This window comes from Corvus moneduloides, chromosome Z (genome assembly GCF_009650955.1).
Source record: "Corvus moneduloides isolate bCorMon1 chromosome Z, bCorMon1.pri, whole genome shotgun sequence".
NCBI classification, from domain to species: Eukaryota; Metazoa; Chordata; class Aves; order Passeriformes; family Corvidae; genus Corvus; species Corvus moneduloides.
The window spans coordinates 60,988,998-61,004,486 of NC_045511.1; the positions used below are offsets into that span (position 1 = coordinate 60,988,998).

The window sequence follows — 15,489 nt, forward strand, 5'->3', positions numbered from 1 at the left end:
TTTTCTTTCTCAGTATCAGTTACGTGTGTACATTTTTGTTGCTCTCCAGAACTCATGCTCTGTAAAATGGGTTGAGATGATAACTCATCTTCCACTTGCCTAGCCAAGAGTACTTGGCTTCCTGTTTGAATCATTCTCGATGTATCTTCTTGCAACTGAGTGCGTGTGCCCTGAGCGCACCTGGTCCTCACTGCAACCCCTGAGGTTAGCAAGGCATGTGACCTTTACTTCTGCCTAGCAACTTGGTCTCTAGGAGGGCTGCCTCAGTCTGAAGGAGCTCAGTCGAAGTCATTTGCCGTTTCTGTGAAGTTGGGCTCAGACAGAAAGAGAGACAAAGGACATTTTGATGTTACAATCAGTTAAAGCTCAGTGCATGGTGTGGGATTTGATGGCCTGAAACCAGGAACATCTCTGTTGTCAGATAATGACTGCTAAATTAAATTCAATAACACATTATAGGAGGACAATCTGATGATTTATTGGTACTCAGTTAGGATGAGAGAGAGGAGGTGAGGCTTCAAGCCAGATTCCTCAAGCCTACCTCAGGCTGTAAAGGCAGGTGTTAGTTTGTTGCTCTCCTGTTGGCTTTGTTGAATTTATTCAAGAGCCGCTGCTTAAGGCTATTTTTCTGAGTCTGTTCTACAGCTTAATGCCTAGGGCCTTCTCTCGAAGTACAAGAGTGGGTTTAAATTTCAGCATGAGACAACTGAAGCAAAGTCTCTCATTGCTGGGGGAAATGCCCTGCCTTGGGGATAGTGTGAGAGAGGAAGGGAGAGAGAGAGTCAAAAATAGAAATAAAAATTAAGCAAAGGCTGCTGCCAGCTGTCCTTTGAACTGGATGCCCTTTCAGGCAGCTGTGTTTGAACACCAGTTTTAAGTGTCCAAATACTGGAGTGGCTTTGACAATGAACCTCTTTCATAGATCCACTTAAATGCAGCAATAAGTTCATAACTATATTTTGTGAATAAAGTTGGATTTCAAATACACTCTTCTCCTCAGAATTCTGTTGTCACTCCCTGTCTGGCATGCTGGCTGTTTTGAAAGACATTCTACTCATCTAGCCAAGGTGTTTACTTGTATTTCATATTCTCCTTCTGTCCTGTTCTAGATTTGACCTTTTCACAAAGGTACTTCATAAAAGAATTCTGGGTATAAAGATTTGATGAAGTCAGATGACATTGGCTATTGGCAAGTTAACTACTGTTTGCCAGATTTTTCAGAAATATGCATGGGAAAGGCTTGCAGGTGACTCTTGACAGATTCTGTTATAATCAACATAGAATTAGCATTTCAAATATGACTTACTGATACCTAGGTGTGATGAAAGTGGAAGTGAAATCTGAAGCAAACATATTGAGACACCTGACAGTTTATGCTCTTTATTTTAAAGCAGGTGGATGACCACCATTTATGAAATAAAGCAAAAAGATCCCCAGTTTCAGACAGATGCAAAAAAGTGCCATCTCTTCAAACAACAGACTGGCTTGGTGTTGGTATGCCATCATAATCATCTGAGTAGTGCTGATACTGGTCAGTAAGAAGAGGCTGATGCAACTCATCCTTATTTTTCTTGACACGTACGATACATGCGGCAGCAGCAAAGATAATTGCAACAAGAACCAGTGCAGTCACTATTGCAATAGTTATCATCTCTGTGACATGGAGAGCCCGACCTACAAGAAGGAAAACAAAAGGCAAAGATATTAAAAGCAAATGTCAAGTATATGGATAAGTATCAGAGGTTCAGACTGAAACTCAGCATTTGTCATTATTCACTGAGCTGGGGAGTAGAACTAATTCAAATCTTGTTTGATAATTTTTGTTCAGAAATTAGAAGATTTAGTGAGAAGTTTTAGTCTATCTTGCTCCTCTCTAAAATCTGTCCTGGACCTTTCTCATGCCACCTGGTTTGTGAGGACTTGCATTCTCTCTATGAGTTAATGAAGCTATTTGACATAGGAATAAGGACGTTCTGCAAGGTTAAGATCCAAATATGAACTTCTCCTAAAATTGAGAACCTCGTGCTGGAACAATCTCTGACCAGTAGCTATACCACATCCCAAACAAATATCAGAAAGTAAGGCAGGAAAGGAGAAAAAGGCCTTTAAAAGACAGCAGATATTGTTGGTGAAATTTGAATAAATGTCAAATGACAAAGATACTATAAAAAAAACCAAAAAAGGAGAGGAAGTATCTAGGTTGCACAGTTTACCTGGCCACTCGACTTCATAGGTATATCCCAGGTTTTCTGGTGCAGTAACAAACATTTCATTATTGGTTACTGGAGGCCAGAAAGGCACCATGTTGTACTGTCGGTTGTGTCCAATAGGGGCATTCTCCAGTGGGTATGTTGAGATATCTAAATTTGAAAGTCAAATCACATTTCTGTAAATAAGTTCAAAATAACTTGGACTACTTTTTTTTTTCAAACTCAGGATTTTGAGTACCCCAGTATTCTTTTTCAGTTGTTCCAGATGGATTGGTTTTCTAGTGTGACAGATACAAAACAGACACTCTGCACTGTTGAAAACCAAGGCCACTAGTGTTATCTTTGTTTTTGAATAGAAACCACCAATAAATTTTTAAAAATTCTGCCTGTGTTGGACTTTTCATTTCTTCTCACTTGGAAAAGGAGAAATATGGAAAAGACTTTTTTCTACATTCTAGCTTTGCCTGATTGTAACAGTGATGAACAGCTCTCCCATCAGGAGGACAGTTGATGTAAATTCCAGTGGAAGTTTTGGCAACACTGTGTTAAATCAGAAGGAAGTCAGCTGAATGAAAACAGAAAAACCGCAAACTAAACAAAATCAAACCATCAACAACAGCAACAACAAAGCTCAGAACATAAGAAAAAGAAAGTCCTTCTTGGTTAGATGATGCCAAACCGTGTGATAGATCATGTAAGAACCACAGGGAGATAAAATTGCTCTCTGAAAGCTGATGTGGGAAAATTAAGTGAGGCAGGTTGTGGAAGCTGCACAAAGAAGTCTCATTTGTGCAGCAACAGTTGTTCTTCTGTAGAAGAAGGAAGAGGCGTATGGATTATCCTAAGAGGAATCCAGTTGTTGCGTTGTGCAGATGATTATATTTGCTGCATGATACATAGACATAAGGGTTAGACTGAATTCTCCCCCTAGCTCACTGATGTCAGTCTCCTTCCCTCTTTATTTTTTTTTCCTTCATTCCTTTCAAATCCTTCCTTCTATTCTTCCTTTCTCCCTGTTTTTCACTTCCTCTGTTCTTTTTGGAGTTAAAAAAGCAAGGGCAGGAACAGTAACCATCCTTTAGAAGTATATGGAGATGGTTACTGAATGCTGGTAGTATTTACAAAGGTGGTAAAAATGACAAGAAGAAAATAGTTATTTAGTCCACACAACAATGGAATGTCCTTCCAGGGTTACATTGTCTTTGCTCTATGGAGACAGTATAGTCCCACATAATGTTTCCTTGAATTGTGCCTGGTCTCTCTGACCAGGTCCCTTCACAGAGAGTGATCTGCAAATGAATGTCAATGGGGTGAGGAAGAGTGCTTGCTCATTTTAACTTTGTCGTTGTTAACTCTACTAACTGTTAAAATTCCAATCCTCTCTCCTAAAGTTAGGGGCATCTTGCTGTCCCACAAGAAGGAGTTGAGCTCCTGTGACTACAGAGACAGACAGCCACCCATCCTGCCTCTGTCCATGAGAATGTCTTACCTGCAGAATGCCGTCTCAGCCACTCGTCAAAAAGAGCATCTGTAAATGTGTGCAGGAGGACAAAAATGGGATCATTGGGTGATAAATGAGTTTGCCCTCCTGTCCCGTTCAAAAACAGATGAGCCAAGTTGTGAAGACTTCGAACTGCTGGGTCGTATTTTCCTGAAGGATCACTGTACCCTGAATATGCAAACAAAGAACACGAGAATTCCAGTGAAGATTTTGTTTGGAAGCTGCAGTTCAAGATGAATACTTTTTTTTTTCTCTGAAAGGCTTTCATGCTGTTGTGTTGCTTTGCTTAAAACAAATGGGTAGCTAACTCTCTACCTACTGACATTTGAGAAATGTTCCTGGAATGCATAATTTTCATATAAAATAGCCTTTATAAAAGAATGCTGAGAATGTGGACTTCAAAGCTGCTGGGTTCTACAGCAAAAATGGCCAAAATAAATAACATCCTAGCATGAAAATAGAGGTGTATATTTAGACCCTACATATATTTCACCATACTATAATAGTTGCATGAGTTTTGTAACTGGTTGCTAAAGCAGGTGTATTTGCCATTTATTCTAATGAGCTAGCTGTTATGTTTCCATACATTGTTTCCATGCATACTAGGAACACGTATCAGAAAAATTCACATGTTCTGATATTGTTTATTTTTTCAGAGAAGACAGACTGTAGCTTTGCTAGTGCCCAAAACTCCACAACCTTCATGTCAGGTGTTAGGATCTGAAGCATCATGAAAACTCCTCCTGTGTTTGCGCTTTGGCCAGTTGTTCCAGAGAGGGATACATACAACTAATTGTCTAAAGCCATGTTTAGACACCTAGGTATTGGTAGGCAGGGATCTGAACTGTCACTTTGTTACTTTTTCCTGTTAAAAGCTCTGGATTATTAAGGTATAGAAGAAGTTGTCAGGATACTGTCTGAACAGTACAAATCAAACCTTTAGGCTGTTTTCTCTGTTGGGGGGGGGTGTGTGTTCTGGTGCCAGTGACAGAGAGTTTAATTTTAAATGCACAGAGCTTATAGAAGAACAGTTTTATGACCCAGAGAGCAGGGCTAGCATGTTTAGCAGTAAATCCTATACCCAGACCTCAATTACTATTTCAAATACCGTTGCACTAAGTACTACCAAAGCTTTCAATTTATTTTGCTTTCTTTTGTTCGTTTTAATTCAGATACAAGAGTAACTGCTAGATGCACTTGTTTGCTGCATTTAGGGATGCAGTGGCATCAAGCCAAAAGCAAGGACTGTCTGTTTTCGACAAAAGCAATTTATTAACTATGTTTCAGGAACCTAAATTGGTTTCTACTTAGTATACCAGCAACAGAATCTTGAGACTTTTGTGCATTTTAGGAGACATAAGCTATAGCTATAATGTAGTTTATCCAGACCTTATTTCCACTTAATACTGAGCTAATACTTAATGCTGAGAACAATGTGTTCTTATTGTCCAACAGCCTGTCTCCAAACTCATACTTCCAACAGGAAAAATGGCAAGTCTGCTCCTTGACCTATTTGGAGTTGTTCCAGGTCTATTTATTTGCCATGTTTACCTTCTACTGTGTTACGGAAACTGTCTGTTGAATTGGAATAGAAAGGAGGAGTGTCAAATACACCAACTTCCAAACACTGGGCAACATCCTCAGGCTCTGGGAGACGCTGTACCATAGGTCGTGCTACATTTCCAGCAGGATTTCGTCGTATGGGACCACCCTCAGTGCCTGAAAATGGAGAGAAGAGAGAAAACAAGGTGCAGAACAGTAGGCCACAGAATGAATACTTCTCATGACTGAACCATGGAGAAAAAAAGTCCCTCACAAGTGACACACAACTGAATGAACCAGTCAGTTCCTTATGTCAGGCAAAGAATCTCCATGGGGTCCTGTGTTCTGGATTCTCTGCTCCAGGATGTAACAAGTCATCTACAAGCTTCTTACTGAGGTTTGTTGTTCTCTAAGTGATTTAGGAAAATTTTCTACAGATTTTCAATGTGATTTCCTGATGAGACCTAGGCCAAGATTTATGAGGATGTCCTGATAGGGTAGCTGGGGAAAAGATTATGTAAATGACTAACCCAATATTGGGGGGTTCCTATTTTTTCCCCTATTTCCATGACAATGCTTATATAAGAAACTTACTGGAATTTTTCAAACTCCTGTAATTTGGTTGGGTGTGTTAGAATCTGGTATTACATTCAAATCATGGTCCACATAATATAGGGAGTTGTTAGATGTTCTTATTTTAGGAGCAGAATGGCATAAAGGTGATAAGTGGAGTAGTCAGAAGAAAACTTAAGCTTCAGTTAAGAAATAACACTGCCAAACTTAATGATTTATGGTGCAGGAGATGATAGGTACTGCATAAGAAGGGAGAGCAAAGCATTTACATTTTCTTGTGCTACAAGCTCCCAATAGTATGTATTGTTTTAACAGACTGATGAAACATGGATCAAGAATATTCAAAAACCACTTTAAGACTTTTTGTCTGGGAAAAAACACTGCAATGTAAAGTATTATATTTATTTATTATTAAGAGAATTTTCTCTCCTGATATCTTCCATCATTCATACTTACTGTTACAGATGGTTCCCAAAGTTTCATAATCTTCTACATTTTCACATAGCACTCGCCACTGAGAGAAGATTGAGTTCTGGCTTATAAGAGAGACATCAAAATTGCTTCTAGCTCCCATCAAGTCATCTGAGCAGATATCACATGTATTTTGTCCTGTTGCAAAGTTCCAGTAGGGCAGTCCAAAAGTGGGGTCCTGTAGCATGTTCTAAACCACATAAATATGGTGTTACTATGTGTGTGACACAGACAGCTATAATATTTACTGCTAGAAAAATGCTAAAAACCAGCTAAATACATCTTAGTAAAAGTCAGAATCCTGCCTCATAGAGGAGAAGAACTCTGTGGAAAATTCATGTGGAAGCTTTTGGTAGTTTTTCACATTGATACCTTTGTTCAGAACAGAGAGCTGGACTACTGAAATGAGTCATGGTCTCCTTCACTAATAAGACAGTACCTTTTCCGTGAAACCATACTGTGAGTTGTAAGAAACATAAATTAACACTAAGCCCCCATTTTCCAAATATTTTTAACGGCCTGTCAGCAAGAGCAGTGTTTGTAGTGCACATAATAACTAGGTGGACTGTGGAACAACTGAAGGAAATGTAAAGAATAGGGATACCAGCTTTTCCAATTGCAATTGTTTGGTTCAGGTATGGGTTGGAGTTGAACAGTTCTGGAGTTAGTGAGGCAAAATTACTTTGACTAATGATCAAGTCAACTGACACAAATAGGAATATATATTAAATCACAGAGAAATAGAACTTCTCAAGGCTTCCACATGGAGAAGTGCCACTGATGACAAATGTGTGTCTTGGAAAGGACTTTGTGCCTCAGCTTGATGTAAAGCAATTAAAGCTAGTGAAAACACTGAAGTGATTTCAGACACTATTTAGTCCTGACCTTGAAAACTTAATTCTTGCTTTTTTAAGAAGGGTGATTGTCCATAAAATTCTATACCCTTTTTATGAATAGGTCGGAATGAGAGAAGAGAAAAAAGAGAAGCACTAATTTATGGAGCAGCTTATAACAAAACACTGATTTCTCTAACCAGTTACACAAATAAAATGTGATTCTGAATCCCTAAGCCATCCCTGTTATCACTTCAGAATTTCTTCTGCTTTGATTAATGTCATTCAAGAATCATGGCCTTGAGATTAAAAACACCACTGGAAATAATATTGTTGGTCCAATAAAATGTCTTATATCTAGAATATGTTATATTTTTTACCAAGAGATTTTTATGGAAATTTTACATTTTCTATTGCTCTAATTAAAATACTATTTTTAACATCTCTATAAAAATGACAGTCTGAAGCCTAAATGCACTCTATTAAATTTAGTGTACCAAATTAGTTACTGAAGTTGAAGCAGAATTATTTCAACACGTAGGAAATGGTGCTATCATTTTTTGCCTCTGTATATGGAGAGAAGTTCTTTAACTGTACAAAACATAGCATGAATACCAGCCAACATTAACACGAACTTCACCTGCATGTCTCTTTCAAGCTGCAATAGATGGTACCTATGCCATGTGACAAAAGCTGGTCCCTCATGAGAGAAATCAACTCCTCCAAAACTCTGCTGCCCCGCACCAAGGAAAGTCTTCCTGACAGAATAATAATGAGACCACACAAAGTAGTTATAAATGGAGATATTCTCGAACTGAGGTGTGTTGCCATCAGGTCCAAAAATTTCTTCACGTCTTCGTGTGGCAATAACGATGTCAGGATGGACTGTCATCTTGGCCTGGTGTAAGGCATTCACAAAGCGATTCCTTTCTTCTGCACTTAGATCCAAAAGATTCCTTCTGACTGTGGTAATACAGAAGAAGCAAGTTACCAAAGTAATAGACACTCAAGTCTGATCTCACAGAACTTACTTATTGCATTCCTAATAATTCTGGGTAAGTCCCTTTTTCTTGAAGAATTCACCCTTTTTTTTAATTGGGGAATCTCACTGAGAATAAATAGAAGATGTTATTTATTTTGAGAAAAGCTGAGGTAAATTAAAATAAAGCCCCAGTCCTTGCAATTTTAGTGCTTTTAGAAGTACTGTTACAGATCATCTTTCCATCCTGCCAGAGAAAAGTTCTTGGTCATACAAATATTTCAGAACTTCATCCAATATACTTAAGGTTTCCGGTGGTAATAATGTACAAGAAATGAATACTATAAACCAATTTATAATAATCAGAAACTGTCTGTTTGGCAATTTAATGAAGAATTAATTTTTTTATTCTTGAACCTTTGTAGGAAAAAGGGCAGATTCACCAGTGAATTATTGTGAATTTCACATAGTACAGATCTCTTTAATGTCATTACCTGACGTCATTAACAATTGCCATATATTAATCCTTTTTAGAGGTATATCTCAAAATAATAAAAAAACCATTGTCCACATATAGAGAGTGAAACAAGGAAGAAAACTGGCCTGTTGAAATACCAGTATTTCAGCAAGAAGTACAGAGTTCAGATCACCCCAGTCGTTCTTTCACCTGGTCTGAGAAGATTTCAGGCTAAGTTTAGACTAAGATGAGGATAGAAATCCTCACAGTTGTTAGTCAATATTTACTTATTGTCATTATAAAAAATACAGTTAAAATCTGTAATTGTCCAAGGGATAGATTAGGTTGATACAAGCAACAACAGATATTCAACATGAATCTATATGAAGAAGAAAAGTGAATTACATTTCACTAAAAAACGTTGATTCAGTGAGGGATATTTTAGCTTTTGGGAAGTTTGAAGAAATGCTTTCATGAAACAGGAATGTCATCCAAGGACTGCGTATCCTGAAACATGCTTTTCTGTTTTGCAGAACTGAACTGACAGGCTAGCCCTCATCACTGAAGTGTTGCATTTTTTGTTTTTGTTTTTTTGTTTGGTTAGTTGGTTGGTTGGTTTGTGGTGGTTTTTGTAGTGTTTCAAGTAGAGAACTATTTACATAGGCATCTTAACATTTTCATTTTCAAAGTATATGCCTGAGCCACAGCAAAAAATTGTGACTATTAATGGAGTTAGTCATGAACTGAGAAGATATGAAGACACCAAACTGCATTTTACAGCAATTTAGTATGGATATGCCAACAGTAATCCAGTAATTATTTCTAAAATCTGAGCAGATGGGGCCAGGCCTATAAATGGGCAAAAGAGATGAGCTCAATGTGGAAACTTAAAGCATAATAAGAAACTAATTTACTCTTTTAAAACTCATGTTATCATGTATAATATATCTGATTTACTTGGCATTTTAATGCATTGTAAAAGATTTAATGAGAGAAGAGTAAGAAGTGCTCTTGTACATTCTAGAGAATTAGCTAAAACTGCTGTTTGCCTATCTCTAGTTTTACCTTGTTAAATTTGCGTGTGTTAATATTTATCTCTTGGTTATTCTTCAAAGATATTATCATTATAAAATAGAATAGGCCTGAACACCAGAGAGTGCAATCTGGCTTAGCAGACCCAATTCAGATGTAATACTTTCTGCTTTCTAGTTTAGTTCTTGGAGCTCGAAGGCTGAAAATAACCAATTCAAATATATTTTTCATAGCCATCAATAAATTATTATTAAGGAATTGTTAAAATTTTGATTTGGTAAGTGGTGCTTTGTTAATCCTTGTTGGAACATGCTCTTACATTCATGGAATATTCCCTTATGTGGTGAAAACGTCCGTGCTGATTTCTGTTTCTGCAAGAGGCACTGTACATTTGTGCTAGAAACCTCTTGTTTCACATATCAGCAGAACCCATTGTTCATTTGGGGGGAATTATGGATTTTACAGGATTTCAATGACATCTTTAAAGTTAGAAGTGTTTAAGGTTAAAAATAAAGATTGAAATCTTGTTCATTCAGATGGTTTTCAGATGAGAACAAGGATCTGTCCCCAAGATTGTTTGTCTTTTTAAATTTACCTATAATAGTCAACATTTTTCTAGTCCTGCAAAGATTTAATATACATTTTAAAAAAAATTTAAAGATCTGTTTAGTGGTATGCTAGACTAAACTGAAGCTGGAGAACTCTCAGAAAGACTTACTATGCCCTGGACTGATTCATTTGAACAGTCCATGGTCATGACTTAACGTTTTTAAAGATATTGATAGCGACAAGGAGAGTAAATATTTAGTGGAACAGGTACATAGTTTAGAATTATAATAAGGGGTTTTGAATGAAAAGAACCGCTGCCTCACAAAATAGTCACGAGGTGTTAAATATGTTGAGGTACATATTATTCCCAGACACACTCACAAACACATATACATGTCTATATATATTGTTTTACTCTTAAATAATTCCAAATAATACTTTTTTTTTTTTTTTTAATTTATACATTCTGTCCTTTAATGGACTTTCCTAAATTGACTACAGGTTTCTTTTCTTCCTTTTACTGGCTAGTAAATACAAGTAATTGATACATGTGCTGAACAGCTCACCTAGCACTTGCCTTAATAACCTCTAACAGCATACCTTTGCTAAATAAATATAATGGACATTTTGTGTCTTAAAGAGAAGAAATAGACTAGGTACATTTAGAAACAAGCACTGACAACGAGCAACTTTCATGTCATATTTCTGATGCTCTTACCTATACTGATCTGTTGGCTACAGGTAGGTCCAGTCCAGCCGGGTCGGCAAGAGCCGCAGTTGTAGCCAGAGAAGTTCCCGTTGCAGCGGCAGGTTTGGTTGAAGAAGCGGATGGGCCACTGCTCACGGTCATCCCGCCCGTCGTGGATGTACTGTGGGCCGTGGGGTCGCGAGTCGACCGTCACCTGTACGCACCGGCCCCTTCCCGTGGACACACCACACCGGTCAGTACCTGGCCCAAACACAGGGAAATAGTCTGGGCAACACATGCCGCTCCTCAGGGACTCAACAGTTGCGCACTGCCGAGGGAACTGAGCTCCAGCTCGACCCAATGTGCTAAGCAGCGGGAGCAGGGAAAGGTAGAGCAGCGTGGGGATCCGCATGACAGCGGGTCAAGCAGAGCCGGCTTGTTCCCAGAGCTGGCTGTCCACACACGCTGACTTTCCTGTGATGGGACACCTAGCTCCCCCTGTGGAGAGACAGAGAAAGAGAGAAAGAGAGAAAGCAAAATAAAAACAAGTGATACAAATCTCTGGGCTACCCCTTTCACCCTAGAAAATTCCTTCTAACTCTACATTTCAATACTCTGTCTGAGAAGGCAAACAACTCTGATCACAGACACTAATATTCTTCTCATTATCTGCACAAAAAATAGTAACTAAGTAGACCTATATTTGCTCATTAACTTATAAATTCTTCCAAAATATTCATTCACATTTTACGCTTGCTAGACACATTTACTTCACTACCACAAAATTCTAAAACCTGTCTAAGGCACCAGTTTTCTGAAACTTTTTTTTCCACCCCTCCTTCCCTCCCCCAGTTCATGCTTTTTCTGCATTTAACTAGTGTGTCTTGTTCTCCCCGCTGTTTTCTTGCTGTTCTCCAATGCCAGCTCCAACATAAAGTGAAGCTATACTTCATGCATTGTACCTGTTTTCTCTTCCTGGTACCTCTCCACTGCTGAGATCTGGTTCTATCTCTGCACGTCCTATGACTGTCTAACCTGAAATATGCACAGCTAATTTCTCTCCTGGTTCAGTCTGCTTGCTAATCCTTCTTGTACCAACACAGTATGGCTTGGCCTCACCCTCCTTCCTCTCTTAATCCCCTTTCTACTTCAGTGCATTTCTCTAGACTTTAAGTACTTGAACAGCACATGATTTCTTTCATGCTTATCTCCTTGTGATTTTAGAAGTTTTAGCAAAGGTCAGAGACAAATACTTGAATTCAAAACAGATCAAATGTGAAGTCGGGTTTTTGTTTTGGTTTTTTTTTTAATTACTTGCAAAGAAAGGCTCACTTGAAAACAGACAAAGAACACTGGGGAAAATCACATTTAACAGACACTTGGGAAAAATTCTTAAGATGGCATTTTCAAGATCAGGCTGAAGTAAATGACTAATATACATTACTTATAAAATGAAAAACTCCGACCTTAAACTTACATTTTTCAGTTTAACAATTCATTTGATACCAAAAAAAAAAAAAAAAAGACAATCATCATATTGGAATTTCCTTAAATACTAAGTTCTGAGCAGGTGCTATGAAGGGTAATGAAACAAAGAAATTGACGAAACCCTCTCTTGAATGAAAAAAATGCTTCTTTAATCTTTGCAAGGATGATTTCTGCTGTGCAAAAATAGCCTTATTTGAGCTATTACTGTCTCTCTTAGCTTTCAATAAGGATGGATTTCAGTGAGGTGGAGATATGTCAAGTGAGGTGAAGATATGTCAAGAAACATCTTAACTGGCATCAAGACAAAACATTAACAAGTTTTCTGGGAAAAGGTTCAATCTCACTGTAGCTGACATCAAGCAGAAAATGGATTACCTACTCTTTCTGCTTCCCTATATGCAAGTCATAATGCGAGAGTGCACCCAATTCTGGCAGAGCAAAGAAACAGGTTTTTTGTGCGTTTATTCTTGCCAACCAGCCAAGCACCAGAGCAGTGAACCTTGCCCTCTGTGCCTTGTATAACCCAACATGCTTGCTTCAGGGTAGGACCTAGATTTTTAGTACACTTCTCTGTCTCTTTAATTCATTCTCCATTCACAGACAGGAATATTTGCTAATCCTCAAATGAACCTCTTTTCTATTCTTACTTCCACTTCATTCTCCATTTTAGCCTACATTCTCTTCTTTACTAGCTTATCCTGCTTCTTTCCCAGCTTAAACCTTTTCTCTTTGAACATCTTTTTTGGGACACATATGACACAAATGCACTGTTTTCACATCAGAAGGTAAACCAGAGCTGGTAAAAGACCTCTTGAAGTTCACAGAAGAAGCATACAGGTTTTAGCTATGAATATTTTGCAAATACAGCAAATTCGTAATAAGCTTAAAAGGAATAAATCCCGCTCCTTAGAAAAAGCCCCAGTAAAACAGAGCAAACAGATGTACTGACTGGGGTTTCCTGGCATCATAAAACTTCCCCATATATTGGTGTGCATGATTTAGACCTTTTGTAAACCTCCTGCATAAAAAACACCTATGAACGTTTTACAACAGAGATGCACTGCTGAGGATCATGTCCCTTCTTTGCCCCTAGATGTTCCCAGGGGTTTCCTCTTAGAAATCTTGCTGAACCATTTGGTGGAATGCAATTCTTTTTATAGTCTTTATTTTGATATTCTTGCCTTTAGAGATATTCTTACCTTTAGAAACTCCTGCTCCCCTATTGTGCCTGGAATGATTTGATCTTGGAGATTATCCAAATGCGCATCTGTGTTTCTGTGGCTCAGTTCAGAAGGGGCTTGTCTACAAAAGCAAGGCAATGAGGAAGAAGTCAGTGTGTGAACTCCTAGCTCACTAATTGCCTGTGTGGACTGAAAGACCTGAAAAGAGAGTTAGGTATATTTGCATATACCTTGCACTATTCTCCTTTTTTTTTTAACAATAGTTCCTGATGCTGGGAACAGATCTCTATGCAGACACACAAGGTTTAGCTGTGGTCAATGCCCTAAACTACTGGAGAAGGTTATAAAAACCTAGCCAGTTCAATTTGTGCTTGATGGAAGCCAAGGTACCAATTCTGACCTACTCCATGCCATCAGCCATCCAGTCAAACATCAGCTCTCTGCAAGATACCCTATGGTCTTTATTAAGAGCTGGAATACAGGCATCTGTTTGTTTGAAGTATAAGAGCACAGTATTCATTCAGAAGCTCCATTCTTTAACACATGAAAAGACACATGATTGCAGTGATACTGCTACGTGCATTTTTATTCCTGTGAAACAGTACCTTTAAGAAACCTTAAAGGTCAGTGCCGGGAAACACTGGCACTCATGGAGCATATACAGCAGAACAAGATTGCCTATTCAGGTAAACTGTCTCTTTGTAGTTCTTCAGTCGTCATAGGCTTCTTCAGTTCTACACATTTGAATAAGTACTTTACATTTTGAATTTTGATCTATTTCTTCTATTTTAGCTGGTATGTTCTAGCAGTACTAACGAAGATTAACGTAAAAGAGAGCAAAATTTATCTACTTTTTTTTTGTTTCCTGAAGAGTGGAAAAAAAAAAGGAAAAAAGAGCCAACCATTTTAATGTTTTTCTAGCATACAATAAGCAATAATCAGTTAAAACTACTGTCTCAAGGCATCAGTACACAGCTGCAGACTTTACGTCAATCATCCAGATTTCAGGAAATAGTACTGGGGTTTCATGAACAGAACATGTGGATCCAAAAAAGTATTAATTTATAAATAAATTGTGAAGTGACTGCAACAAAAGTGATGTTAATTGATCTGCAGCATTTAATTTTCTGTTTCTAATCGGAAAAACAAACAATGAGAAACTTATTGCTGAAAATCTTTTATTTAGTTTAACTCTTGCAGTGAAATTGAGACAAGGTGGTCTTATTGATATTTATGATGCAAACTTTAGAAGCACATAATCACAGGGAGCACATAATTTCATTTTTCCCACAAACCTTAGGTCTCAGCAAATTACTTCGAGCTAGAGTTAATGAGTGCAGCTACGGACATCTAAACCTCAGTGCTTTATTAAATAACTAATTTGCTGTAGTAGAAAGACCGTGGACCAGCCTCAGATAATGGAAATCAACGCAGACCCATTGGTTTTAGTAACGCATAGAATTACGGCCAGCCGGAGGGAGCTTCGCTCATTTGTGTAGGTTAACCTTCAGCAGGCTTCTTTGCAAACAAGAACAATACAAAAATAATGCTGACTGTTAAGTACTTGCCAGTTAATTCTACAATGTATTGTCCTAGTCTATATTATCTCCCTTTTTGTTAGACAATTGAAAACCAAACCAGTGGTGAACATGAAACTTCACTTAGTGAAACCTTACAAAATCAGAAATACCATTCCAAATAATAGAAATAAAAAGATTTCTTTTTTCCATTGTTTGGGGTGAGCATAAGGCTTTTACACATTCATTAAATTGTTTAGTCTCCTCCTTATGTCTTATGTTGTGTCAGATATGGGAAGTCCCACAGAAGCTAAGACACATCTCATACATGAAGCAATATTATTCATTTTTCTAGGAAATCATGCGTATCGTGCACTGTACTCTACTGTAAGATTGAATTCTGGATTAATTTTAATTAAAGGAGTAATAATTACTAACCTTTCTTACTGGCAACAACTTTCTCATCTT

General features: G+C 37.9%; 1 protein-coding gene across 1 annotated transcript; it reads right to left on the reverse strand.

The window, feature by feature from the left end:
* Positions 1-1,364: 1,364 nt before the first annotated feature.
* On the reverse strand, positions 1,365-11,981 carry TYRP1 (tyrosinase related protein 1). The gene is made up of 8 exons (XM_032096608.1): positions 11,798-11,981; positions 10,866-11,333; positions 7,771-8,093; positions 6,283-6,487; positions 5,263-5,430; positions 3,700-3,879; positions 2,214-2,360; positions 1,365-1,674 (listed from the first exon to the last, which is right to left on the reverse strand). The coding sequence occupies exons 2-8, from the start codon at positions 11,245-11,247 to the stop codon at positions 1,469-1,471; spliced, it is 1,611 nt and encodes a 536-aa protein (XP_031952499.1). The 5' UTR covers positions 11,248-11,333; positions 11,798-11,981; the 3' UTR covers positions 1,365-1,468.
* Positions 11,982-15,489: the final 3,508 nt, after the last annotated feature.